At 39.0% G+C, this 27,578-nt stretch overlaps 3 protein-coding genes across 7 annotated transcripts; 1 reads left to right on the plus strand and 2 right to left on the minus strand.

Annotated features, from left to right (window-relative positions):
- Positions 1–618: 618 nt before the first annotated feature.
- On the minus strand, positions 619–7,022 carry LOC131124628 (tetratricopeptide repeat protein 39B-like). Its single transcript, XM_078793088.1, has 16 exons — positions 6,923–7,022; positions 6,709–6,840; positions 6,571–6,647; positions 6,368–6,497; positions 6,002–6,107; positions 5,854–5,919; positions 5,668–5,776; positions 5,530–5,597; positions 3,900–3,959; positions 3,649–3,810; positions 2,406–2,497; positions 2,218–2,338; positions 2,012–2,123; positions 1,520–1,637; positions 1,285–1,401; positions 619–1,205 (listed from the first exon to the last, which is right to left on the minus strand). Exons 1-16 carry the CDS (start codon positions 7,015–7,017, stop codon positions 1,091–1,093), a joined length of 1,680 nt encoding a protein of 559 aa, XP_078649214.1. The 5' UTR covers positions 7,018–7,022; the 3' UTR covers positions 619–1,090.
- Positions 7,023–9,651: 2,629 nt separating this feature from the next.
- On the plus strand, positions 9,652–17,886 carry snapc3 (small nuclear RNA activating complex, polypeptide 3). The gene is made up of 9 exons (XM_058065574.2): positions 9,652–9,915; positions 10,391–10,474; positions 10,544–10,622; positions 10,694–10,798; positions 12,487–12,636; positions 12,725–12,807; positions 14,462–14,620; positions 17,307–17,414; positions 17,474–17,886. Exons 1-9 carry the CDS (start codon positions 9,683–9,685, stop codon positions 17,619–17,621), a joined length of 1,149 nt encoding a protein of 382 aa, XP_057921557.2. The 5' UTR covers positions 9,652–9,682; the 3' UTR covers positions 17,622–17,886.
- A 479-nt stretch (positions 17,887–18,365) lies between these two features.
- psip1a (PC4 and SFRS1 interacting protein 1a) lies at positions 18,366–27,138 on the minus strand. Of its 5 annotated transcripts, none has more exons than XM_058065566.2 (17): positions 26,994–27,138; positions 26,543–26,618; positions 26,279–26,355; positions 25,313–25,451; positions 25,131–25,223; positions 23,715–23,780; positions 22,983–23,033; positions 22,811–22,874; positions 22,634–22,727; positions 22,339–22,525; positions 22,199–22,266; positions 22,046–22,101; positions 21,767–21,837; positions 20,568–20,669; positions 20,279–20,480; positions 18,790–18,865; positions 18,366–18,712 (listed from the first exon to the last, which is right to left on the minus strand). In XM_058065566.2, the coding sequence occupies exons 2-17, from the start codon at positions 26,612–26,614 to the stop codon at positions 18,682–18,684; spliced, it is 1,449 nt and encodes a 482-aa protein (XP_057921549.2). In that variant the 5' UTR covers positions 26,615–26,618; positions 26,994–27,138; the 3' UTR covers positions 18,366–18,681. The 5 variants fall into 5 exon arrangements, with proteins under 5 accessions (XP_057921549.2, XP_057921550.2, XP_057921554.2 ...); XM_058065567.2 differs by having other exon boundaries at positions 26,543–26,615; positions 26,994–27,105; XM_058065571.2 differs by lacking the exon at positions 23,715–23,780.
- Positions 27,139–27,578: the final 440 nt, after the last annotated feature.

A 27,578-nucleotide genomic window follows, 5' to 3' on the forward strand; every position in this document is an offset into this window, starting at 1 on the left:
AATAATAACTAGTAAAAATAGTACAGCCAGAAAATAAATCAGCTTTGAAGACTACTATAATTTATATTACAAAAAGAGTAGTGTATCATAGTACTTCAATGTCTGGGTTTATGTTGCGCATCCTATCATGTTATCATTGTGCATTTTTTTAAAACTATGATTCTTCTTTAATTTTTTTAACACATGGATAAATATGTATTAATTCATATATAATTTTTACTCGAAATATATCAAAGTGCTGTGCAAAGCCCCACCCTTAATGATTTCCAATTAAATTACAATAATTTCATTAATATAAACCCATATATTTTTTGTTTTAATTATGTTAAGCTATGTACAAGAGTACATTAAATATTAGCTTTATCATTATATAAATTAGATAAGGGCAAACTACAGCTGGTGGGTCATATACTTGAGCTTTTTTAAACCAGCCTGCTGAAATTCACCAGCAACGATTTGTCAAAATAATATATTGTAATTTGTTTAAAAAGGTGGAGATACGAAAACAATCACATTTAAACATACGCATAGAATGGTATGGACGGAATCAATTTTGAACAAAGTAGCCTCTGATTCAAAAGCATTTATTTTAGTTTTGAATTACAAAAAACACTGCATGTAACATAATTGAAATCCTGAGCATGCAAATATACAACAGCTTCATTATTGAAATAGGCGTTAATAATATTGTTATATCATATATGTGTCAAAATGAATGAACACGACTGCAAAAAAGGCCATTTCCCCCAAAGTCTGAGGACAAAAATGAATGCTTATTTACAAAATACATCAACATACTGTATCATATTCCTTGCTAAGATAATATGTATAACAAAACAAAGGTACGACCAGTCCAGGGTGTACCCGGCTACTTGTCTGAATACAAAATAGCTATATGGATGGATAAAGAGATGGCATAGATAAGAAAGTACATTACAGAAGCCTCACAGTTATGGTACAAAACTGTATTGTGTCAACAAGCCGACTACTAACAAGATGACTATTGGGAAGTAGGAGTGCCTACACAGGACTCATCCTCCTCCTACGTCTCTCTCCATTCATACAGTACACGCTCCCGTCATGGAACCACTCAAGCTGGTGTACGCGAGGGTGGCATTTTAGCTGCAAAGGAGCCCATGCTATTGAGCACAGCGTGGATGCGGAAGTGTAACCGTGACTCCATGCTGTAGTCCTTGTAGTCCATCCTTAAAAAAAATCATCATCACCTAGTTAGGGTTTCTTCTTTGGTGAAAAATGAAAATAAAGTTTAACAGGACAACTTACTTGGCGCATTCGATGACAGAGATGGCTTTGTCGATGTCGCCTCTCTGCTTGTGTAGCAGGCCCAGCTCGTACATGGTGAACGGCACCAGGTAGGTGTCATACCTCAGGTCACTTTCACTGCAATGATAAACCATTTTGCGTGTTCTTTGAAATGTTGACACATGATCACATTTTTCTAGCATCAAGCCGCACACCAAATTTAGCCCAAAAAAAACCCAAAACAGTCCCAGCTGACCTGGCGATGACACGGTTGAAGCAGATCTCAGCCTGGTCCAAGTGCCCTAACTGCCTCAGACACAAACCCTTGAGGAGCTGAACAACACACTGGTCATCCAGGTGGTATTCTGATGGGTCTGGAAATTAGAAAACATGGTAATGGTAATGGTTGCATGCATCACATTACAATTGAATGCATCACATAATCAGTTCACATTTCCACATGTCCAAAAGGAGTAGGAGGAAGCAAAGCTTATTAAATCCTACCCCTCCATCTGGTACTTTTACAATCAGTAACTGTTACATTTGTTCACTTCCTGCTTTCCTAATATAGTTTAAGTTTTTTTTTTTTAATTTTTTTTATCATACCGAAGTACGAGGTGATATGACCATCCAATGACATAATGGGTACCATAGTAACTGTCAATATAGTGATATGTATAGCACATCATGAAATAAAAATGTTTAAAAAGTCACTAGTAACATACATTTTTTTCTACAGTGTCCTCACCTGGATTATACTTGAGCTCATCTTCTGCTTTGTGTAAAGTCTCCAGAATGCTTTCGGTCAAGTCGGCTCTTTTGCCAACGATAGTGAAACCATTCCACACATACATCATCTCCTGCAGCCGATGAAAGAATCACAGTTGTTTGCTTATAATATGACTTTCATGGCACAGCTATTTGATTAAAATGACAACATAAAAGTGTACTGACCAGAGCTGGGACGGATAGTTTGACAGGCTTAGAGGAGGTGTATCTCTGAGCCTTCTTGGCGGCAAACTTTTCAGTAGGAATGGACTTTCCAGCCATCCTCATCCTCAGACCGTCCACCTCCCTGAAATGTGTCACATTTAAACCTTCACTTCCGTATTAAAACGCTACATCCTGTTGTTCTCCATTACCTGAATAAGTCCCCCACATTTTCACCCAGTTTTTTCACTTCCTTCTCTGGGAGCATGCTCAGTATGGAAGCCTTCTGAAATACATAGACGGCCTGCAAGGAAACACAACCACCGAAGATGAATGTTTGTTTTTTGTAGACTATTGGTTGTTTGTAAACACGAGTTAGCGTTATGTACCTTCTCCAACAAACTTAACGTAGTCTTTTGTCAACATCAAAGACACATTAGTTAATAATAAAATCATAAAAATAATAAAAGAATTACCGTATTTTCCGGACTATAAGTCACACTTTTTTTCATAGGTTGGCTGTTCCTGCCACTTATACTCCAGAGCGACTTATAAATGAAAAAAACTGTTTATGTTACATAAACACTGGACACCTTTTCTGTTTATGTTTATTTTTTGTGTAGCTGAATAACCATTGTGTTAGCATATCTTACACCTATTCAGCCTGTTCTCTATTCTTTTATTGTTAGAATTTGCCTTCCAAGAGGACGTAATGTCTGTTTTGGTCATAAAATAAATTACCCGCAAAAAATACGACTTATACTCCAGTGCGACTTATGTATGTTTTTTTTCTACCTAATTATGCATTTTTGGCCTTGTGCGACTTATAGTCCAGAAAATACGGTATATATAAATGATAACATCTAAAAAAAAAATCCAAGTTAGTTACGAGTTACACAACAAATTTACATTTTTGACAATTTAGCATAATCAAAAAACCCAATAAACAAAGTGTTTTCGTAAACATTGAAGACTAAATAGAGTCTTCAACAAATTTAACATTGTGTTTTCATCAACATGGTAGGCTAGAGTCAACAAAATTCATCATTCCCAATCCTGTCTTTCCCTTTTCTGTGCATTCTAGCGCACGAAAATGAGTTAATATGAGCTAGCAAACAATGGACGTCATAGGAAATACCTATTTTAACCAATTTTGCATCTTTAAGTAACCACTGAAGAGAAGTGGTGGGTCAAGAAACCTGAAATATGTTAGGAATGGAATATCTTCCACTCTGTCTTAGACAAAGTATGTCTATCACAGAGACATAACACACACAGAAGACCTTTCACCTTGGAAAAAAATGCACCCTTTTGTTTTATCTGTGCATAGATAATCTCTGTCTGAGGAGTGCTTAGCTGGCCAACAGGTGCCTAACATTCTAACAACAACGAAAAAGGGACGTTTACACCCATTCTACCACAAACTTTACGGTACTAAAAGTTTCCAACTGTCACCTGTGACCACTTGCTTTCTTTACAGAGCAGGTCAGCGTAATGGTACGCCTCCCTCCAGTTCTGTTCAAAGGAGTAGGCCCACATCAGCTCCCAGTAGCACAGGTGATGGATCTGACGCCACTCCTGCTGAGCGGCAATACACGCGTGGAACTTTTCTTGAGCCTTCACACACAGAAACACAAACAACCGTCAAACAAGTGCAACTAAAGTGTAGGCAGATGTTTCATGATGTACTTATAAGAGGTCCTCACCAGTGTGATGTTTCCTTTGAGCAAGGCAATCCTCGCACTGTAGAAAACGATCAGAGCCCCCTGTGGATAATACATGCATGGATTCAGTGAACTGCACTGCAGGCAATTGCACTTTTTACATCAGTTCCCTGTTGAACATTACTGTTTATGTTGAAGTTCAGTTTCCATTCCTGTAAGGGTAATGGTAATGGTAATGGTAATGGTTTAATTTCATTTGAACATGCATCAGATTACAATTGAATGCATCACATAATCAGTTCACAGTTCCACATGTCCAAAAGGAGTAGGAAGAAGCAAAGCTTATTAAATCCTACCCCTCCATCTGGTACTTTTACAATCAGTAACTGTTACATTTGTTCACTTCCTGCTTTCCTAATATAGTTTAAGTGTTTTTTTTTGTTTTTTTGTCACGTACCAAAGTACGAGGTGATATGAGCATCCAATGACATAATGGGTACCATAGTAAGTGTCAATATAGTGATATATATAGCACATCATGACTGGTTCAAGACTCTTCATCCTTGTATTTAGCAAACATCAACTGCTTGTATTGTTTCTTGAATTGGCTCATCGTTGTGCATTGTTTGAGGTCCTTACTCAATCCATTCCATAGTTTGATTCCACATACTGAAATGCTATGGCTTTTTAACGTAGTCCTAGCATATAAGTGTTTCAAATGTAGTTCTTCCCTGAGATCATATTTCTCCTCTCTTGTAGAGAAGTATTGGATGACATTTTTAGGTAATTGGTTATTTTTAGCGTTATGCATTATTTTAGCTGTTTGAAGATGAACTATATCAGTTCAAGTATTTGTGATTTTAGAAATAAGGAGTTAGTCTGTTCTCTGTAGGCGGCATTATGAATTATCCTTACTGACCTTTTTTGCAGTACATTTAGCGAGTGAAGATAGTTGCTTTTATAGTTATTACCCCATATTTACACACAATAAGTAAGATATGGTAGAACCAGAGAGCAATAAAGAGGGTGGGGTGATTTCTGATTGAGAACTAATTTTGCTTTGTTCAATATTGAAATATTGAAATGAGCATTACAGTACACTGCTCCCTTTGCATGGAATGATCTGCAAAATGATTAAATTTAAAGGATTGTGAAATGAATGGGCTTGTCCAATGTCATTGTTTTTAATTGTCTGAACTGTTGATTGTTGCATCTGTGAATGTTGCATTGTTGCAACACACCTCACAGCAAAAAGGAAGTGAAAGACCATGGAGGAGTGTAGCGTGCAGAAGGTTATGCATTGCAGGAAAACACGCACACAGCTTAGTAAAATGTGAAAATTGGAAATAGTTAATGGCGTTATATATGTAAAGAAATTGTTATTGTAATGTAAAACAACACTTTTTTGTATTGTTTATGTTGGTATAGTCGTGTGAGCTGTCACAAAAGTAAAAAAAAAAGTGTTGCTTTTTCTTCTTGGGAACCGATATTTTCCTGAAACTTACCTATGTCCTACTACTGATTACTAAAGAACAGATGCTAAATGATTCTATTTCGATTCACTATCACCTCTTGAGGGACAAACTGGTATTGCATGACAGATTTAGTGCTTTTAACTACATTATTCCACAAGGCAAGTGCAATATGATGCATGAGTCCTTCAGTAACTCACATTTGGGAACCTTTTAGCATAAGGCTCCAGCAGAGCCTCTGCCTCACTTAGGTCCACATCACCGGAGCCTTGGAATAAATGAAAGAAAATGTTTAAAAACCAACAAAAGACATTCTGTCAAATGAACGACCGTCTTACCCAAAATGACTGAGATGTAAAGGTGATACATGAGCAGAGTCAAGGTGCTCAGGATGGAGCGCAGACTGTCGCTCGATGCTCCCGCTCGCAACTCGGACAAGCCCAACTCCTGTGGAATAACAGCATTTGTAAACACACACACAACAATCTCCATTTAGCTGCATGGTGGACTTGAGGCAAGCCTACCCTGTCCCCTGAGAAACCCAAAAACTCCATCAGCTTGAGGACTCTGGCCGGGAGTAGCGAGAGCATCTAAAATAAAATACAGGTTAAAAAATACTGTTTTATGTGTTTTTATAGCCTGGTGTGTGTGTGTATGAGTGAGTTTTCCCACCAAATTAAATGATCCAATGCCCATGTTGACACCTCCTCGGAAGTGGATGTTTGTCTTGTTCGTCTTTTTCAAATTCTTACTGGCATTCACCATGGCTTGACACTCCCTACGCACACAGAGGATCCATTGGTTTTACACTTAATGATGTTTACAATGACCTCATCAGCTGTATTAATGCTGACTGAACAGTTTCTATTACAACGTTGTGGGAGATGTTTGCTCATGAACGACCTATAAATGTGGTCAAAGTCGGCTATGTTTTTATTTCTACTTTATCATGCACTCCACATGATTATTAAAGTTGATGATTTAAGAGCATTTGCCACATGAAGATTTCTAAAAAATACACAGTCCTTTGTATCTTACTTAAAAATCTGATAGCTGTTTCGGATCCTCATGCCTCCCTTGATGAAGCCGATGATGGTTTCGTCAAGAAAGGTGAGCGCCGCCTTCTGCAGCAGCACTTCGGCGTAGCAAAGCTCTGCGTGCATCTCCTCTGATGAGACATAAAACACAAAAGTGAAGATGTGTTTCCTTATTTTTGTTCTGAAACAAGTCAACTGGCTCACCTTCTGTCAGGGTTTCAGGTGCTTGCCTATACCAGAGACTAGCCAGCGTCTCCATTATTCCTGTTTTTCTTCTGAATCTATGTTTGGAAACACAAAGGTGACTGACTGGACATTTCAGTCACAGATCTCGTACCTTACCTCTGGCAAGTCAGCAGGGACTCGCTCAGTGACTCCATGGCACTATCCATGTCCTTTGGGTCAAAGGTCATGCCCGCCTGCATCACCAGGATGCTGCTGTAGCCCATGGCGTGGTACATGCTCTGGCTCTTCCTGAAGCAAAGACAAATATATACCGTATATTGAGTTGAAACACAACAGTGCGTCATAAGTCTATGAATAAAGTGGGACTTACCAGGGTTTTAAAAGTGCCAACGCGTCAGCAAACTTGTTGTTTAGAAAGAGATCCAGGGCGATGGAACATTCCTTCAACGCGTCCTCTAACTCCATTTGGGGTTTTCTCAAGGGAATATCACCAATTCCAAAAAGTTAGGAATACATTGACAGGTGCATCAATTAAAATATTGTATTTTTTTTAAAGTCTTATATAGTGGGAAAAATATATATTATTCATTCATTTATTTTCTACCGCTTATCCTCACAAGGGTTGTGGGGGTGCTGGAGCCTATCCCAGCTGTCTTGATGGCCAGCCAATCACAGGGCACATATAGACAAACAACCATTCACACTCACATTCATACCTATGGACAATTTGGAGTTGCCAATTAACCTAGCATGTTTTTGGAATGTGGGAGGAAACCGGGGTACACGGAATTTAACTCGGGTCTCCTAGCAGTGAGGCCTGCGTGCTAACCACTCGCACACCGTGCAGCCCAAATATAAATTATGTACACAAAAATATTTCTTTCATTCATTCATTTTCTACCGCTTTTCCTCACGAGGGTCGCAAGGGGTGCTGGAGCCTATCCCAGCTGTCTTCGGGCGAGAGGCGTGGTACACCCTGGACTGGTCGCCAGCCAATCACAGGGCTACAAAAATATTTTTCAGGTTAAAATTTTGAATTGTTATCTAACATTAATATATTACAATTTTATTTCATATAATAATATTTCAAAATATGTGAAAGAAAACAAATAAAACAATAAACCTATTTAATGATATCGACTTTTTTAATATTGAAAATGAAAAAAGTAAATAAAATTATTATAAATTAGTGTATAAATTATTAAATCAGTAAATAAAATTATTTTTATAATTTGTATTTGTATATATTCCCAATAAATGGTTTGTAAAAACTGAAATAAACAAATTACATTTACAATTACAATATATATATATATATAATATATTATATATATATAATATATTATATTATATATATATATATAATTGTATAATATACAATTACAATAACATTTTTACTGTGAAAAGGCTACTGGAATAATCCATATATAATAATAATAATAGTTTGGAATAATCCAAACTTTCAACTTTTAATTCTATACCAGGGTTTCCCAACGAAGGTCGCTCTTTTAAAGCAGCTATACTGTATAACCATGCTAACTTCGGCTAAAAAGTCACAACCTGGTCCTGACCAGACTTTTAGCTTAACATACACTCAGCAGTAGACCGCCTCGAAAGAAAACCTGCAGTGCCTCCATGGCATGAGTTTGACACCCCTGGAATACATTATACATGACTCTCTACCTGGCCTCGTCCACCGTTGTTGCTCACCATCATGGCGGACTTTCTGCTCCATTGCTGCTCATTTGCAGCCGAGCGGAAGTCGTGTTATAAGTCTAGCGTTCTTGATGCTAACTGAGTAAACAGGCGATTCCGGTGCTGTTTATCAAAATAAAGCGTAATTAAATGTTCTTATTATATTTTCTATTGTTTTCAAACTAATTGTGGTGAAAGTGTGCCATGTAATAAGCTAAATATATATCGACTTTATATAGCATATATATCCATACATACAATATATTAATTTACATCGTTTTCAAGTAAAAAATAATAATATTTTGTTGTGGTGCTGTGCGACAATCAATTAAATGAAAGGTTAAACATGGTGTTATACCTACTGCCCTCTAGTGTCGGAATAACATTACAACTGGAATTCCCTTGTCTCGCTTTGGTTTATCTAACGGTACATTCCTTCCCTGCATGTTGATTAGCATTACAGTATATAACAAAAAGGTTTAATTAAATCACTTACAATGCATCAATACTGGAACAGTCTTGGTCCATCTGGAAACAATTTTTTTTACATATAAGGTCACAGAAAATTATCATTTTATTTTAGGCTTTTACAATGTAAAAACATTAAAAAAACAAAGAGAATTAGTACCAAAATACTAACCTGTTGTTGGGAGTATTCTTCCATATCCATTGGCAAATAAAAAGTGATTGTCAAATAAATTGGGTAAAGGTTGTGCAAGCACCTTTTGCAGCCTCTTGAGCAGTCCTCCTTGGAGTTAGATGCTCTTTGGATCTTCCTCACTATTTATACGCTACTAAGGCTGGACTGAGCACCAGCCGGCCCACTCTCACATCTCCTGATACTACAAGACACAATCCACCGGTTGTTTTAGCATCTAAGAGTGAACAAAAGAGCCAAACTGGAGCATGAAATCGTGATTAGCTTTATGTATATAGTGCTGTTGGCTAAGCAAAAGGCATAAAAGCACTAATGTAATTGCAGGTGATGGTGATTGCTAGACATAGGAGTGAGCTCTAAGGGGTCACAGTTACATAATTCATATGTTATGTTACATTTTCAATGTTTTCTATGCTACAAATGTAATAGAATACATATTATACATGTATATGTACATACTAAATGTGTATTTGTAGCACTTTATCAACAATTAATAGAAAATATTGCTTTATTGGATCAGTAGCAAGTTAGCTAAAAAAAAATATAAACAATGTATTTTTTGTGTAATGTTCATGAAAACGTCAACTGGAAAACGACTACTTGTGTGTATTCAACTCATAATATAAACATAAAATACCTCCATGTAACATTTAACATTACCTATCAAGTTGTCATGATTTAGAATGATGTTTGGTAATTCCAGCGCCATTTGCGATCAGCTGCTTATATTACTACAATACCCACAATCCTCTGCACGCATTTCCTTTTCCGGTAAACATGGCGGCGCCAACAACGACAGTGGAGCACAATCCAAACATCCCAGATTACGAACCCGGCGATGGAAATACAAAAACGTTCCACGTCGACTCGTTCAGAAAGGAATGGCTGAGCAGACTGAAACAGTCTGAATATTCTTACAAGGCGGAAAACGAAGACACCTTTCACGCCAACTTTGCCCGTGAGATGGGTGTCAGCGTCGACCTGATGCGGGAACTCAAAGATGTATGCAGGTACAATGTTCGATTTACGTTACCGTACGCTACCATAACATACAACATAACTTTTACGAAAAGTGAAAAAGCAAATCGTTTATGACTAAATAGTGCTGTCAGCATGTAAACAGGAAATATCTACAACCCTCAATAGTCACAATCTTCATCACATATAATTGAATCAGGAAATAGACACAGCCGCCATCGCATTATTTGGTTGTGGGGTCAGGAAACAGACCCCAAATCCCACCTGCTGAACTTGTTGTCCATTAAATTGACATAAATATCCGTCACATTCAATGCAGCTGGGACATAAACACAACATCCACCACAGCAACTGTACTCGGGAAATAAGACATCCAAATTCTACCTGCAGCATTCAGGTAGTAGACACTTCCTGTTATACACTGTATGATGCAGCCAGGACTTAGATCCATTTGAAATTACACACACACTTTATAAAATACATTTCATATTTTTCTTCTTGCCTAAGCACTACGGCACTGCATTGCCATTCCGAGGACCAGCAACCTGACCCAGAAGTCGTACCCGATGACGCATCGCTGAAAACCCTCATGTACGACCATTTCTTTCTTTATTTATTTTAAGTGGCAGCTTTTAAATCACTTTGATTTGTCTTGGACAGTGAAAGGAAGAAGCATCAAGACTACAAAGCATCTCTTAAAATTGGCAAGAGCAGACATGACCTTTATGCAGATGAGCAGGTGAGTCGACTGGGATGGGAATAGCTGTTTGTTTATAGCAACGTTAAATTTTTTCCATTTGTATTAACAAGGCGCGATTGTTCGTGGCGATAAGACCAGAGTCGCTGGAACATCTAATCCCAGAGGGAGAGGTCATTCTGACAATCAACGCCTACTACCCGGCTACTTTTGAAAAGGTGAGCAACGTTCTTTTTTAAGGATTATATATATTTTTTAACCTACAGTAAGTCCCTAAAGAAGAAGGCGATGCCTAAAGAGCATGTTACATATTTTCAAGTAGTTCGCAACTGTGCCTTCCTTGTGTTTTTTGTTTGCTCGTGTTCATAATTTGAAGGATCATTCCTATAATAGTGTCATGGCAAAAGTTATTATTATTGCAAATAACATGATCATAGACCATACATTGCAGAGCCAATCCAATGGACAAGAAGTCAGGGAGGTGTTGGCTAAAGTTATTGTTCATATACTCCTTATTTAAAATCACAAATACTTAAACTTACTGATATAGTTCATCTTCAAACAGCTAAAATAATGCATAAGGCTAAAAACAACCAATTAGCTAAAAATGTCATCCAATACTTCTCTACAAGAGAGGAGAAATATGATCTCAGGGAAGAAGTACATTTGAAACACTTATATGCTAGGACTACGTTAAAAAGCCATAGCATTTCAGTATGTGGAATCAAACTATGGAATGGATTGAGTAAGGACCTCAAACAATGCACAACGATGAGCCAATTCAAGAAACAATACAAGCAGTTGATGTTTGCTAAATACAAGGATGAAGAGTCTTGAACCAGTCATGATGTGCTATATATATCACTATATGGACAGTTACTATGGTGCACATAATGTCATAGTATGGTCATATTACCCCGTACTTCAGTATGGGACAAAAATTTAAAAAAAAAAACCAAACTGTATTATGGAAAGCAGGAAGTGAACAAATGTAACGGTTACTGATTGTAAAAAGTACCCGATGGAGGGGTAGGATTTAATAAGCTTTGCTTCTTCCTACTCCTTTTGGACATGTGGAACTGTGAACTGATTATGGGATGAACTCAATTATAATCTGATGCATGTTCAAATGAAATTAAACCATTACCATATCATTACGGCATCTTTCCTGGTTTCAATTTTGATCCCGAAAATGATTACAGGCGGTCATGGTTTGGACGCACACAAATTAACAGTTTACAAAAAGAAAAACAGACCTCCTCGACAGACGAATACCCCCCCCTTAATTATGTCTCAAGTATTGATTATGGTATTCTTGAACATGTCAAAGGATCTGCTCCTATGAAATGGACTGTGATAACTTAGCAGCATGTTGGTCTCATTATGGAAATAAGCAACGTGCCTTCCAGTGTGCAAGACAACCATAAGGATAAAAATCAGTTTTTAAAATTACCATTTCCTATTAATTAGTGTATTTAACATCTTTAATATTGTGAAAGACTAAAACTCAACATCAGTCGTAGGGATGGAAGTGGTTTGTAGGCTGAAAAAGTCCTGTAGTTCCATCATATTGTCAAGTCAAAATTCCATAGACTTCCATAAACATGTGTTGGCAAAGGAAGTCCACTTCACACAAGAGCATGTTCCTTAATTTCAGCCTCCGGTTTAAACTTCAACATTCTTAAATAGTAGGAACAACCCCATGGATTGACAAGTGTTGGCAAAGGAAGAATGTGTAGCTAATGTCAAAGTTGAGCGTGTTATTTAGTTCTCAAATGACCCTTGTCTATTTTTTTGGCAGTGGAGGGGGGTTGTCACTCTTCTAATCTAACCATTGAGAACAGCCTTGATTTGTTTTTTGTCATTTTTGGACCCGAACGTCAACCCTCTTGTCCCTTCCTTGCAGTTTGTCTATGTCAGACCCCACGTGACGCTGCTGCTGCTGGGCTCCCAAAGCCTGACGGAGCTCAGGGATGCCATCTGCTGCGCCAGTGACTTGCAGGTGTCTGGAGAGTTAAGCAACACGCCCGAAATGGCGCCGGACTTCATCAGCAAAGTGAGTGTAGTGTATATAGCGTGCATTCCCTCCCTCCCCCGAGTCGTACGTCTGTTACCAGGAGGTGCTGTTTTCTTGTGCGTTTCAGGATCACTTCAAGTCGGCCTTCTTTTTTTTTGAAGGAGTGTTCTATAACGATATGAGATACCCCGAGTGTCGCGACATCAGCGAGTGAGTACGAATGGACGACTTCTTGGCTATCTTTAGCTGCTCCAGCAAAGACCGAACTTTTTAATGCTTAACGAGGAGAAGACCGAAGCTATCCTCCTCAACTATAAAGGTCCCCCTATAGACTTCGGCCCCCTCCAAAACAGCATTCGTCCCTCGGCCACCAGCCTTGGTGTCATAATAGACAGTGATTTTAAACTCAACAAACAAATTAATGCAGTTATAAAACCTTGTTTTTATCATCTTCGGCTTTTATCTAAAATTAAATCTTTTTTATCTTTGCAACACTTTGAGCAAGTCATGCACGCTTTTATTTCATCACGTCTGGACTACTGTAATGCACTTTACTCTGGAATTAGCCAAAAGTCTCTCTCCCGCTTATAGTTAGTCCAGGAACCAAAAAGGGGGAGCACATCACCCCAATTCTGGCCTCCCTGCATTGGTTGCCTGTTCGTTTTAGGATTGATTTTAAGATTTTATTGTTTGTTTTTAAGGCGTTGAATGGGCTGGCCCCCCAAATACATCTTGGACCTCATCCAAATTTACTCTCCAGCGCGGTCACTGAGGTCCGAGGGCCAGCTCCAACTTGTGGTGCCTAAGACGAGACTTAAGACCAGGGGGGACCGAGCCTTTTCTGTGGTTGGCCCCAAACTATGGAACTCTCTCCCCTCCCAAGTAAAAAAAAAAAAAAGGCCCCCAACTTCGAAAGCTTTAAGTCTCGCCTTAAAACCCACTTTTATTCTCTGGCTTTTAACTCGGAGTGAGTCGTATGGTCCTGTGTCTTTTAGTTCTTCGTTTTTATTTTTTATACTTTTATTGCTTTGTTTCTTGTTTTTAATATTTTAATATCTATTTTCCAATTTCATTTCTTAAATGATCTTTTAGTTTTGGATTATTACTTTTTAATTTTACTAGTTTGTGCAGCACTTTGGAAACTTTATAAAATGTGCTATATTAATAAAGTGGATTGGATTGATCGATAAACAGCCTGCGTGATCCATGGTAGGCCGTTGCGTGAGGATGAATTATCAGATGTCATACTCAGTGAAAGACTTTTTTGTCATTAAATGATGCGATTACATAAACCAAAGACGCTATGCTCCAGAAAGAGATGCTCTGATGAAGTCTTTATGCACATTTAAATCATTGCGGTCAAACATATACTAAAATAAGGTTAAATAGAACAGAGGCAACTATTTAGGCCATAATATTGCACTCACTATAATATAGGTTATCCGTTCTAAACCACTGGAACCAACTTGTGTAGCACATGATTAAAGGTTTCAAACCTGTCCTTCTCGGGTACCGGCTATTTTTGATGATTTTGACTGATTTTTCACACATAATTGTGCTTTTGGGATATATAGACATGGTATATATCAAAAGAATGATTAGACTAGTTGGTTTGTTTCTACCCTTTTTCTGCAGCAGTAGAACATAAGTAAGTTTTAGCAAAAAATAACACCATGAACTACTTACCATTTTCACATTTGCAAGTGAACTACGTGTGTGCATGCATCTGCGCGCATTTGAACGCAATCAAAGCGCAACCTCCATCCTGATTGCTGCTTAGCATGTATTTCAAATAGTATAATGGGGACCTTTTAATATGACTTACTGTATAAGCAAAGAATATTTTGGAACGCTATCTCTGCAGGACCACAATCAAGTGGACAAAGGCCAACAAATTCCCATCATACCGCAAAGCCAAGATGGAGGACACAAAGTTTGCGGATCTGGAGATCAAAGTGGGGTTCCCGTATCTCTACTGTCATCAAGGAGACTGCGAGCATGTTGTCATCATCACAGATGTAAGGTAAAAAACTCAAAAGTTGCTTAAAGTCATCACTGTGTTTTTAGTTGAATTCTCAGACCAACTTTTTAGGAATCATCCCTCAATTAATTTGGATTTTAATTAATTTGAATTAATCAGAGATGGGCGTATTCATTGACACAAAAGGATTCTGTTGACTGTGTGGTATTGGTAATTACCGAGTTAAAATGGCGATGTTTTTTTTTTTTTTTTTTTTACACGGTCTGAGCTTGTTGTCTAAAGAAGTGAACATGACTAAAGCTACGCGAAGTTGGTTATGAAAAAGATCTCTCTGCTGTGGCAATACCCTGGCATAAAAACAGAAGTTCACGGCATCTAGAAAGAGGAAAATAACGCAAACTAGAAAAGAAAATTCTGTTCAGTTACACATATGAAAATGATAAATAGTCCAATGGTGTTATATTTGTAAAGAAATGGTTATTTTCATGTAAAACATGTTTTTTCATGTTGTGGCGTAGTTGTTTACATATTTAGGCTAAATTGTGGCTAAATATACCTACATTTGTGATAAAGTGAAAGTTGTGCTTGAAATATATATTTTTGATTTGATTTTACCAAGAAACTATATTTTTTCTGATGAAAGATTTAATTCTAGTTTAATTAAGTCTACCTATGAAAATGGCTAAAATGCTACTATGCTAATACTATAACGCTAAGAATTCATATAAGTGTCTATCCATGAAAACGCCTAAAAATGCTATTATGTTACTATTAGCATGCTAGCAATGCTAACATCTAGCATGATAGTGTTGTGTCTACCTATGAAAATGGCTAAAATGCTACTATGCTAATACTATAACGCTAAGAATTCATATAAGTGTCTATCCATGAAAACGCCTAAAAATGCTATTATGTTACTATTAGCATGCTAGCAATGCTAACATCTAGCATGATAGTGTTGTTTGTGTCTACCTATGAAAATGGCTAAAATGCTACTATGCTAATACTATAACGCTAAGAATTCATTTGTCTATCCATGAAAACGCCTAAAAATGCTATTATGTTACTATTAGCATGCTAGCAATGCTAACATCTAGCATGATAGTGTTGTTTGTGTCTACCTATGAAAATGGCTAAAATGCTACTATGCTAATACTATAACGCTAAGAATTCATATAAGTGTCTATCCATGAAAACGCCTAAAAATGCTATTATGTTACTATTAGCATGCTAGCAATGCTAACATCTAGCATGATAGTGTTGTTTGTGTCTACCTATGAAAATGGCTAAAATGCTACTATGCTAATACTATAATGCTAAGAATTCATATAAATGTCTATCCATGAAAACGCCTAAAAATGCTATTATGTTACTATTAGCATGCTAGCAATGCTAACATCTAGCATGATAGTGTTGTTTGTGTCTACCTATGAAAATGGCTAAAATGCTACTATGCTAATACTATAATGCTAAGAATTCATATAAGTGTCTATCCATGAAAACGCCTAAAAATGCTATTATGTTACTATTAGCATGCTAGCAATGCTAACATCTAGCATGATAGTGTTGTTTGTGTCTACCTATGAAAATGGCTAAAATGCTACTATGCTAATACTATAATGCTAAGAATTCATATAAGTGTCTATCCATGAAAACGCCTAAAAATGCTATTATGTTACTATTAGCATGCTAGCAATGCTAACATCTAGCATGATAGTGTTGTGTCTACCTATGAAAATGGCTAAAATGCTACTATGCTAATACTATAATGCTAAGAATTCATATAAGTGTCTATCCATGAAAACGCCTAAAAATGCTATTATGTTACTATTAGCATGCTAGCAATGCTAACATCTAGCATGATAGTGTTGTTTGTGTCTACCTATGAAAATGGCTAAAATGCTGCTATGCTAATACTATAATGCTAAGAATTCATATAAGTGTCTATCCATGAAAACGCCTAAAAATGCTATTATGTTACAATTAGCTTGTGTGTACCCATGAAAATAGTAAAAAAAAATGCTAGTATGCTAACATCAAGCATGATAGCCTAATGTACCGGGTAGGATAAATGTTCTGAACAAGTGCTCTAGCTAATTTTATTGGTTGTTAGCTATTGTTATTGGTTATTAGTTGAACCCCAGACAGGGATCGGGGTCACCTGACATTTAATCAGTTCTTCCATATCCTATTTCTGACAATTTCATTCAGAACTTTCAGTTATTTCGAACACAGACAAACATACAAACAGATACGCGCCGGCAAAAACAACCTTCACGTTGTGCTAGGCGGAGGTAAAAATACTCGTAATTTAACAATTTTGATGGCAGATGGACTATGAATGCAGAGTATCCAGTGAGCACTAGATGGTTGTTTTGACTGATGTAGCTGCACTCGGACTGTATTCACTGAATCAACTCACCCTTTGTGCTGCCATGAATCTACGTCATTTAAGCCGGCCAAGCCTTTAAAAACACAGAAATGTCTGTGAAAGCACATTGTTTGGCTGCTTTTTTACAAGACGTTGCTTAATGACTCGTCTCAGGAGACTCACGCACAAGTTTGTAAATACCACACCCCCAGACGCCTGAAGCAACGGTATCCTTTTGGTGTCGTGACAAGAGCAAGACCACCACACATTAAAGCAGCCCTTGAAAAAGGGAATCTCATGATACTCTGCAGCCAATTGGAAGCTTTCATCCTCTTGTCTCCTCATCAATATTTGCAGACTGATTCACAAGGACGACTGCCTAGACCGGAGGTTGTACCCGCTCTTGACACACAAGCACCGGGTCTTGATGCATAAATGTGCCGTTTGCTACACCTTCATTGGAAGGTAGGTTATGAAAAAAGCATTAACAAAAACACACTTTAAAAAAATAATATCATTTGCAGATGGTGCACCATCGGCGACCAGTTCGCCCCAAGTAACCCATGTCTGTTTTGCGACAAGTGTTTCCGTATGCTGCACTACGACAAAGACGGGAAAAAGCTGGGAGATTTCCTGGCTTATCCCTACGTGGACCGTGGCGCCTTCAGCTAACGCTGCATCCTGGTTATGCTGGTGCATTTCAATAAATGAGAATATCGGGTAAAAGTTATTTGATTTCAGGATTTCAACACAGACTAAAAGACCAGTTAAAGGCTCAAGACATTTCTTGCAGTTCATATTTGAATTTTATGATTTTGATTTATATTAAAAAAATATATTTCACTGCTTGAAATGGTACAAAGATATTGTAATAAACCAAGATGTATCTGTATATGTTTTTGTTTTGTACAGTTTATATTTCGAAGAGACTTGCAATAAAAAATATTATTTTTCAGAACTTCACTGTAACATTATTTCATACTATTTCCTATTACAGTGGATCCCTGTACCCCACAAATTCGCAGATTCTACTGTTTTTTTTAATTTGAGGGAAGCCTCATCCATTTGGACTTCAATACCAACAAGTTAATAGATCATCCTAAGCAAAGATGTTCAATTTAGCTTTCTCACCAATATTAGATAATTGTCCAGTGCTCTTTGCTCTCAACTTAATGTTGCATAATGGACACAATATGCTTCTATTCCAGCATGGATAGAGTAATTGGGTAGAGTCCTGGAGCAAAACTTCCAGTACAGTATCCATGTTAGGCCCACCTGCACAATCTAATGCAATCCAACTATAGGGCTGTATTTAAATTCCAGCCTTTACACATACATATATATAATATATCTGTACTACATTTCTATTGTTTGCGGATGACCACAATTTAGACGCAATTAATCATAATTGCCCTCTAACATGTTGACACTACTTTATTTGACGCTGGAACAGAGCAAACCAAAAGGCACAAAAATACTCTTATTTACACAAGTTTAAAAGAACAACTTTTTTTTAAAAGGCAATGTTTTGGAATGAAGCGACTAAAGGTGCTTGTGGTGAACTGGTGCAGTCAAACCCACCGGAAGATGCTAACGCTGTCTACGACTACTACTACTACCACCACCAACACCACCACCAGTGACAAACCAGTTCAGGTGATCAGTAGAAAGGTGAACATGGTCTCCCAGTGTAAAGAACAGCAGCAAACGTCTTGAGGTCCCCCTTATGGAGTCAGGTGGAGACTTCCTGGGTTTTGGGGCCACTGTTGGACAAGGAGATGTGAGTTAGACTGTGTAGTACACATACTGTGCATATTTTGTAAGCATCTTATGAAGAAACCTGAGGTTCTCCCCAGTCGAGGCATCCTTGTGTGTCTTGTTCTCATCAGGGTTTGGATCTCCATCGCTTGTCTTGTCTAATCAGTGACACAGACACACACCCACTCAAGCTCAGACAACCAAAAACCATGGTGAAGACTGGGTGAGCATGTGATTACACGTGTAGCCTCCAGTCATTGAGGAGATCATTCCAATTTTCCGGCCATTTGGGCACGGCCTTTCCTGAGAAAGAATCCTTTTGATTGTTTGTAAGGTCGTACATATTCTTCTTAGACAGGCAGGTCACTCAAACTGCTCAGGATGTGGCGGACATGACAGTTTAAGTTAGGTAACCACAGAGATCCTGTGACCTATATAAAATAGGAGAAACGGATACAGGGTGGAAAAAACATTGAGCTCCAATGATGCTCTGTTCTCAGGTTGGGTTGTGACGCATCACCAAGGGCTTTATCTCTAAATGGGGGCCGAAAACTTGCGTATACCGCATGCTCATCCACATTCTTAGATTGTTAATACAGTAAAGTCTCGTTATATCGATATTGTCGGGAGTCGGAAAAAATATCGATATAACCGGACTGTCGATATAGCCGATCCTGCGCCGAACTGCATTAAAAGTGGGCAATAATGCACTCGACATTGTTCTATAATATAGAACAATGTCGAGCAGCTTAAATCAATCTTTGCTTAAGGATTTCAATACCAAAAAAGAACACGGCGAACGGCTGCTTCCAGTCAACTTTATTTTTCACACTACCACCACCAGAGCACAGCACACACACCGATTCCCGCACTTCCTGGTTCACAGGTCATGCTCAACCCGCCCCACATAGCTGGCCAAACACATGCCTGCAACAGAAGAACCAACTGCGTTCGTGGTTTCTCTCCAACAGTGATTATTGCAAGTGATAAAAAGATATCTGAATACAACACAATTAAATACATGTATTTGTACGCTTGTGTCTTCGTTGGAATAGGTGTGTATGCTATGTCAGTTGGTTCTTCTGTTGCAGGCATGTGTTTGGCCAGCTATGTGGGGCGGGTTGAGCATGACCTGTGAACCAGGAAGTGCGGGAATCGGTGTGTGTGCTGCGCTCTGGTGGTGGAAGTGTGAAAAATAAAGTTGACTGGAAGCAGCCGTTCGCCGTGTTCTTTTTTGGTATTGAAATCCTTAAGCAAAGATTGATTTAAGCTGCTTTTGTATCGATATAAGCAGACCAAATTGGCTGGCGGAGATGAAAAGGGCATCGTAGTAACCGGATTATCATAATAACGGAACTAATTATATCATAAAAGACTAGAAATTTGCCGGGAAATGAAAATAGTATCGTAATAAGCAGTAATTCGTTATAACCGATATCGATATAACGAGACTTTACTGTATGTGCAAAATTAGCGAGGGAACACTGTATGCATATATATTATTTTTTTACACAGTATAAATGTATCAAAAGATTTTATAATGGCCAAAGTTTGACCCTGGAACAGATTACCTGTGTTGTTCTCCTGCGCTTGCTCCGCTTTCCTCAGCGTCCCCTTCTTGGCTTCCTCATGCTGCCGCTGCTCAGCCAGCGACTTGTTGAGCACCTGGCTGAGGGCGCAGTCGCCTTCTCCTACCAGAAACATGGTCTTGAACTTGTTGTACAGCATGCTGGCTTTGTCCATTACGTCCTGGCTGGCCTTGAACCGGCGGATCTAGATGACGGGAAAGATCCACAAACAGATGTGTTAGTCTTATGTGTTGTCATGGTGATCAATTAAGCCTGTCTTAGTGTGTCTTACCTTTTTCAAGGTGGCAATGAGCTCGCTTTGCTTCTGTAAGTGCTGAGTGGTCACCTGAAGGGAGCTGATCTCATCCAGAGCGTCCAGGCACTTTTTTACATCCTCCACAAACACACACACACGATAACACTTCTTTACTTCCACACAATTTTGCCAAACTTAATCAACAAATGAATCAATCAATTCCACACAAGCGACACATACTTCCATCCTGGAGGTGATAATAATGTGCAATGCAAAGTGCTTAACAACAGCCAATTAAAGATAAAAATGTTGTCACTGCAACGTTTTAGCCGCAGGCTGCAATTTTTGTTTACATTCAGATAGTAAACCCCTGTTGTTCTCGTATTTATATAAACATCGTTATAAAGCATGGAAATAACATGGGGATACAATCACAGTGGTTCATTGTCAGAAATGGGTTTAATTCTGTCCATTTAAAATCATTAATAATAATAAAATAATGTCATTAATTACTATTTGAATTTTGTATTATATATTATTGCAGTAGGCTGCACGGCGATCGAGTGGTTAGCGCGCAGACCTCACAGCTAGGAGACCAGTGCTCAATCCCACCCTCGGCCATCTCTGTATGGAGTTTGCATGTTCTCCCTGTGCATGCGTGGGTTTTCTCCGGGTATTCCGGTTTCCTCCCACATTCCAAAAACATGCTAGGTTAATTGGCGACTCCAAATTGTCCATAGGTATGAATGTGAGTGTGAATGGTTGTTTGTCTAGGAGACCAGGGTTCAATTTCACCCTCGGCCACCTCTGTGTGGAGTTTGCATGTTCTCCCCGTGCATGCGTGGGTTTTCTCCGGGTACTCCGGTTTCCTCCCACATTCCAAAAACATGCTAGGTTAATTGGCGACTCCAAATTGTCCATAGGTATGAATGTGAGTGTGAATGGTTGTTTGTCTATATGTGCCCTGTGATTGGCTGGCGACCCCGCCTCTTGCCTGAAAACAGCTGGGATAGGCTCCAGCACCCCCACAACCCCAGTGAGGACAAGCCGTAGAAAAAATAATGAATGAATATTATTGCACTAACATTGAAAGCGAACCATTTATGCATCTATCTATCTAGATGTCACATGGCGGAGCATGAATAAGAAGAGGAAGAGAGAACAATTCCCGCTCTTCATTGTAAACCTTGTAAACCGGGACTCCCAGCCCTCCACAAAAACCCAAAAGAACTCACAGGGTTGTCGATCTTCAGGGAAATCTTAATTTCACCGTGCAGTCGCTGGAGTTTCACATCTGTGGATATTTCTGTGAAGAAGGATTCAGTAGGTTATTCATGCCTTTTATAAAAGAACAGGCGAGCATTTAAGAGGAAAGGGGACATCAGGGGTTTATTAATTGTTCCACATCATTCCAACAATGAATCATCTTCGTACAAGTAGTTTTTTTGGTTTATGAATGACTTCTCAGGAAGCAGAGATTATGAGAAAGGTTAGCTGTGGTCTTTCTCACTCACCCTTTTTCTTAGCCCCGACCCGCTCTTCATTCTTCTTTGTGTTGTCTTTGTTTGCTCTGTAGTAAATAAGTAGTAGTAGTAGTAGTACAAAGCATTAGCGTTACTGCTTGTCGCAGCACTCTAATGTACTGGTAGCATGACGCCATAACTTACTCGTCTTTACGACGCCGTGCGTCTTTGTCCATATCGGAGCTCTGGTGTTTTTTCCTTCCTTTGTTTTTCTAAGATATACAAAATAATTATAAAGATGACAGGATGTAGTAATAATGTAGTGTGTGAAGCTGGACACTTGCCTCCTCATCATCTGAGGCTCCTGATGAGCTTCCCTCCTTGGATTGCTGCTTCTTCTTCTTGGCTTCCGGCTCTTTCCCTTCAACATCTTTCCCTTTGGTGTCATCCTTCTTACGCTTGTCCTCCTCGCCACTCTTGGACTTGTCCTCCGCCGCCCTCTTCCTTTTTCTGTCCGAATCGGTGCCATCTCTTAAAGGGAGAGCAAAATGGTGAATAAGACTGTAAGCATCACAAGCAATGTGGAAAAAAAAAGCTTTGATTATGTAGGTCTTCCTAATGGTGTATATGTGTGTTTACATTTCACTTCCAGAGCCTTGCTGGTCCTGATGCTGCAGCAAAAGCATCTTTTCACTCTTGGGCTTCCTGCCTCTTCTTTTAGGAACATCCGCACCTGAAATTTTACAAACACAGACACACACTTATATGACAGGGACTTGTTGTATATTCTGGGATGGCTGGCTGAGGACATCTTACCTGCAGGACTCACTGGACTCCCAGGTGGCACATCGGCTGTCTCAGCTTCCTGCTCACCCTCATTCTGGATTAAAAGCAACACCGCATAATTAATATTACTAAAAAAAAAAACAGCACTTATTAAAAGATCCCTGCAGCAATCAGAAAATGTATTAAATATTCCTTAAATGACCTTTCTTTTTCTTCCTCTCTTGGATTTAGGAGCATCCGTTTGGCCTGACTCCTACAAAGAGACAACTTTAAATCAATTTGGACGAATAAAAGTCATATTTTCATTCGGCTAATTCAAAGAAATAATTCGCTGGATTTATTGTTTTGCATAACAGCGACCCCCAGTGGTCGCATTAGGACTTTTCGAGCTGAGACGTTTCAAAGCTTTAATTGTATGCACTGTATAGCAGTTTGTAATACATTAACCTGGATTTTTGTGACAGATGAGTTCTCTTCCAAAGTGATAATTAAATACATAGTTTATTAATACAAACTATTATATAAAACATATGTTTATAATTACAAAAACCTATAAATTATGCCTGTCTATTATAATTGACAGATCTTTGTAGTAAGTAGGGAATGTCAAAGTTTTAAATGTAACATGAAACAAACATTTTAGGTGAGGAGAAAGTGAACATGATCAGCAAAAGATAGGAGGCAAAAGGCTCACAAGCACACTGATAGCCATGCAGGAAGATAAAATCAAGATGGTGACTCAAGAGCAAGACACAACACATTCATTTTTATCCTAATCGTCTTTACTGGGAACAAGGAGACCGCTTGCCAAGGAACTCAAGAAGGTCATGAATGAATCAGACACTCATGAGGAAGAACTTGAGGTCAACCACCAAGAAAGACCCGCCATGCTCCCGCCGTACATCCTACAAATTCCGGCATGCAAAGTACGTACATCCTGGGTCTGAGGACCCTGCTCAGACATCAAAGGGCTTTCATCTTCCTCCTCCCTTCCTGGCACCTGAATGCACCCAAGACACATCAGCATGGGGCGCAGTGTAGTGGGGGCAGACCAGTCTTAAATGGAAGAAAGGTTAGGGGGTGCACCCCAACGGTTGTACAATTTGGAATTTGAACAGAACTTCTGTGTAGTCAGACTGCCCTCAGTAATTCATGTGAGACTTCCAATGAGCTCTTTTGTGACGCCACCATAGAAGAGTATAAGTGTGGCGATAACCATAGAACCCTGAACTGGAACATATTGTGACATGCCGGTAGCGTATGTGTGGAAAAGTGTTGTCCTGGCTGGCATTATTAATGTATATCAACATTAATAATATAAATAAAGGCTATGAAGCGCTTTATATGAAGAAACTAATAATAATAATAGTAATTAAAGATCGACCGATTGCGTTTTTTACTTGAATCGGTATCGGCCTGATACGCGTGTGGGTTCGCCGATGTATTTTTCCGCCGCATTATTTTCAGACAGGCATCCGCCGGGCAGCTTAGTGAACACACGCAGTCGTGGTACCCCTCCCACACTGCAACAATGGTGAATCACAACAAGGGTTTAATGTCAATGTACTAACTTGTGTCAGTGTGATGTGTGGAGGTGTGGAGATGTTGTGTGTGTGGAGGTGGTGGGGGGGGGGGCAGTCATCACATCGATGCTAGATAAACTTAAACTACGACAGAAATGTTTTACACAAGGTTGAATATTTATTCCGTTTAAAGTTGATAATACCGTTTAAATGTGTGTTTAAGAAAGCTGAATCATACTGTGTTCAGTGTTTACATTTCAATAAATATTTGTTTATACTTGAAACCTGTAATATTTGTTATTATTGTCATTTTTTCATGTAAATTGAGGGAGAAAAAGCAGTATCAGCCACAAATATCGGCCATCGGCGAAGGCTGATGGAAAAAAATCGGTATCGGCCCCCAAAAAAACATATCGGTCGATCCCTAATAGTATTAGTAATAGTAATCTTACTCTGTTTTCGCAATACAATTTAACTGTTATTTCCACACTCATGAGTGCTATGGGTGCTAAAAAGTGCCATGTATAAAATTAAAAACACCTATTTCATGCTTCATCAAGTCATTAAGTTTTATTAAACAGCAATTCACTTACTTTTCCACCTTAAAAGTTCTTAAAATTACTAGATACACATGAAGGTAACAGCTGGACTGGGGACCAGATCATTTGTCTGCATCGTACTTCTACAAACGCACTTGGCAGTCCCATAGAAAGCGGACAAATGACGTGAGGACAAAAGCAGCAAAGTATAAACAGAATGCTGTGATGAATCACTTGCAATGATAATAATGTACATTAAAGTACATTTACTTTCAAAAGTGCACTTACTTTAGGGGATTGTATCTCCTTATCTTCCGCCTCATCATCCCCCTCTGGGCCGGTGTCTGAATCCTTCTCGGACAAATTTCCAGGAGGAACAGGCTACAAAGACAGATAAACACGGAAAAAATATTAGCAGAAAATATTCAAGTATGATTCTTAGAAATGATTCACAAATACAGGACACGGACCTTGGGTGCTGTCAACTCCACTTTTGGGTTGTTCTCAATCTCCCACAGTCCCTCATTGAAGCCTTTCCTCTTGTTGGGTTTGGCGTACTTCTCTTTGTTGGGCAGGTAGGGAAAGATGTCTTTGGGGCCAAGAAATGCACTGTTGGAAAATGGAGTGAAAGAATGTTGATCATACATACGTTCTGTATTTCTATCAATATAATATGTTTGTGGCTGCACGGCGACCCAGTGGTTAGCGCAGCTAGGAGACCGGAGTTCAATTCCACCCTTGGCCATCTCTGTGTGGATGTTCTCCCCGTGCACGCGTGGGTGTTAAACATGCTAGGTTAATTGCCGACTCCAAATTGTCCATAGGTATGAATGTGAGTGTGAATGGTTGTTTGTCTACATGTGCCCTGTGATTGGCTGGCCACCAGTCCAGGGTGTACCCCGCCTCTCACCCGAAGACAGCTGGAATAGGCTCCAGCACCCCCCGCGACCCTCGTGAGGATAAGCGGGAGAAATTGAATGAATTAATATGTGCTTGTCAGTCCTCAAAAACAGTGGTGTCCAAAGTGCAGCCCTGTAGCCATTTACGACCCATGCCTGTTTTTATTGGCCCTCCGCCGCACATTCTAAAAATATAATTCAACAAAACAAAAAACAGCAAAAACTGATGTAAAAGCTCGGTACCAAATTTGTTTAGTGAGTCAGTTCTAAAGCCTAAAGTTACAGGGAACTACAGAAAAATTTCCAGTCAATCCGACTTATAGGAGTCTGGAACTTTGAGGGTTGTCAAGCTGCTGTCACATCACCACCATGTTGTGTATTTGTAGAAAAACAATAACAAGAAAAACAATAACACAGGCAACTATTTAGGTGTGCATATTTTGACAAATTTATACTAATTTGTGTTCAGTGAGTTCAGAGGAGAAGAGTTGTGATTTCCCAACCGTCTGGGCCAAACGGCGCTACATTTTCACTCACGTTTCATGAGTGCCAAAAAAGAAGATGGGGAACTTGATGTTAGACGGCTTCACGGCACCGTCTGGAACTTCATCAATCTGTAGAAGGTAAATAAATCATCAGTCATCAGTCATGGTTGGTTTCAGCTTCTTGTGAATGAAGAATATAGCAACCTTTGGACGTTATTAGTACCATATTTCCTACAGTACAAGTGTTGATGGCAGGTTTTGCTAGTGTGTTTTTGTTTCTTTTTGCTATATCACTGTTCCTAATTTGCATACTCACCCTTGCTGGCCAGTGGGGATAACCCTTCATCTTGGCAAAGATCAGATCACCCGGTTTCCAGTCTCTTGCCATACTGCTGAAATGGAAAAGACCAAAAACATCAACATGACTCACAGCATATGACATGTGTGTGCCCCTCCCCTTGATTACCACCATTCATTCATTTACCTCTACTGTATATAAAGGCGTTCAAAGGACACTATTAACATATGGAATTACGGAACGCTAATATGATATGTATAAAATGAGACGTGGACAAGGAAGTTGTGACATGTGACATCTAAGACATGCATGCACGCACGCGATATCTATAAACATGCTAGCTGCTAGCTAACAACAGGCTATGTTCTAAGCTAACGTTGCTACAACAACAACACAGTTTACCGATAAATGAGCCGTCTAAAGAATACGTGATATGATATGGTATAACAAATATCAACAAGTTATTTACTCGAGTGTCACTGCAGTGTTGCTGGTGTTTTCTCCCCTTGAAGATCACCGCTCCCTTTCCGAATAATCCAAACCACGTTTTCCGCTCCCGCGCACTACGTCACCCGACTGTACCATTACTGGGTACCCACAAGGGGGGTCACCACTTTGAAGCGGTGCTCGATGGAAAGAAAAAGTATGTCTTTTCACCATGGTGGATGGACCACCGTTTTTATAGTCACAATTAAATTATATATACTCATTTGCACTCTTATGAACGTGTTTATACGTGCAAAATATATGTGGAAGAATTACAACATCCCACCGAGAGAACGTAGATGGGAGCCGCCGCGTACGCAGGCGTTGCCTGGTAACACATAAGCGCTAATGTCAAAACAACTATAAAGAAAAATACCTACAACATGGCAAAACAATCATATATTGTATTACATCAATTAATATGACGTCTGTGTTTTTGTTCTAGTTGAAAAATTACCATCATGTTGGACTATCCTTGATCCTTGTTGTCGAAGCGTCCACTGGTTAAGCAGCGGCCTCTAGTGGTAGTATCTGGAAGCACAGTTACAGGAGAGAAGCAGGTACTGTC

Source organism: Doryrhamphus excisus, linkage group LG9 (assembly GCF_037039965.1).
Source record: "Doryrhamphus excisus strain RoL-2023G ecotype Guam linkage group LG9, RoL_Dexc_Guam_v1.1, whole genome shotgun sequence".
Lineage (NCBI taxonomy): Eukaryota > Metazoa > Chordata > Actinopteri > Syngnathiformes > Syngnathidae > Doryrhamphus > Doryrhamphus excisus.

Excerpts from the sequence above, each read along its gene's own strand:
- LOC131124628 (XM_078793088.1), bottom strand. The coding sequence starts at position 7,017 with ATGGAGTTAGAGGACGCGTTGAAGGAATGTTCCATCGCCCTGGATCTC. Across the intron at positions 6,108-6,367 it reads AACAGCTATCAGATTTTTAA|GGAGTGTCAAGCCATGGTGA; the intron begins GTAAGATACAAA and ends CTGTGTGCGTAG. Across the intron at positions 2,498-3,648 it reads AAGAAAGCAAGTGGTCACAG|GCCGTCTATGTATTTCAGAA; the intron begins GTGACAGTTGGA and ends GTTTCCTTGCAG.
- snapc3 (XM_058065574.2), top strand. The coding sequence starts at position 9,683 with ATGGCGGCGCCAACAACGACAGTGGAGCACAATCCAAACATCCCAGAT. Across the intron at positions 12,808-14,461 it reads GAGTGTCGCGACATCAGCGA|GACCACAATCAAGTGGACAA; the intron begins GTGAGTACGAAT and ends CTATCTCTGCAG. Across the intron at positions 14,621-17,306 it reads GTCATCATCACAGATGTAAG|ACTGATTCACAAGGACGACT; the intron begins GTAAAAAACTCA and ends CAATATTTGCAG.
- psip1a (XM_058065566.2), bottom strand. The coding sequence starts at position 26,614 with ATGGCAAGAGACTGGAAACCGGGTGATCTGATCTTTGCCAAGATGAAG. Across the intron at positions 22,728-22,810 it reads GAGTCCAGTGAGTCCTGCAG|GTGCGGATGTTCCTAAAAGA; the intron begins GTAAGATGTCCT and ends GTAAAATTTCAG. Across the intron at positions 20,481-20,567 it reads TCATTGCCACCTTGAAAAAG|ATCCGCCGGTTCAAGGCCAG; the intron begins GTAAGACACACT and ends CCCGTCATCTAG.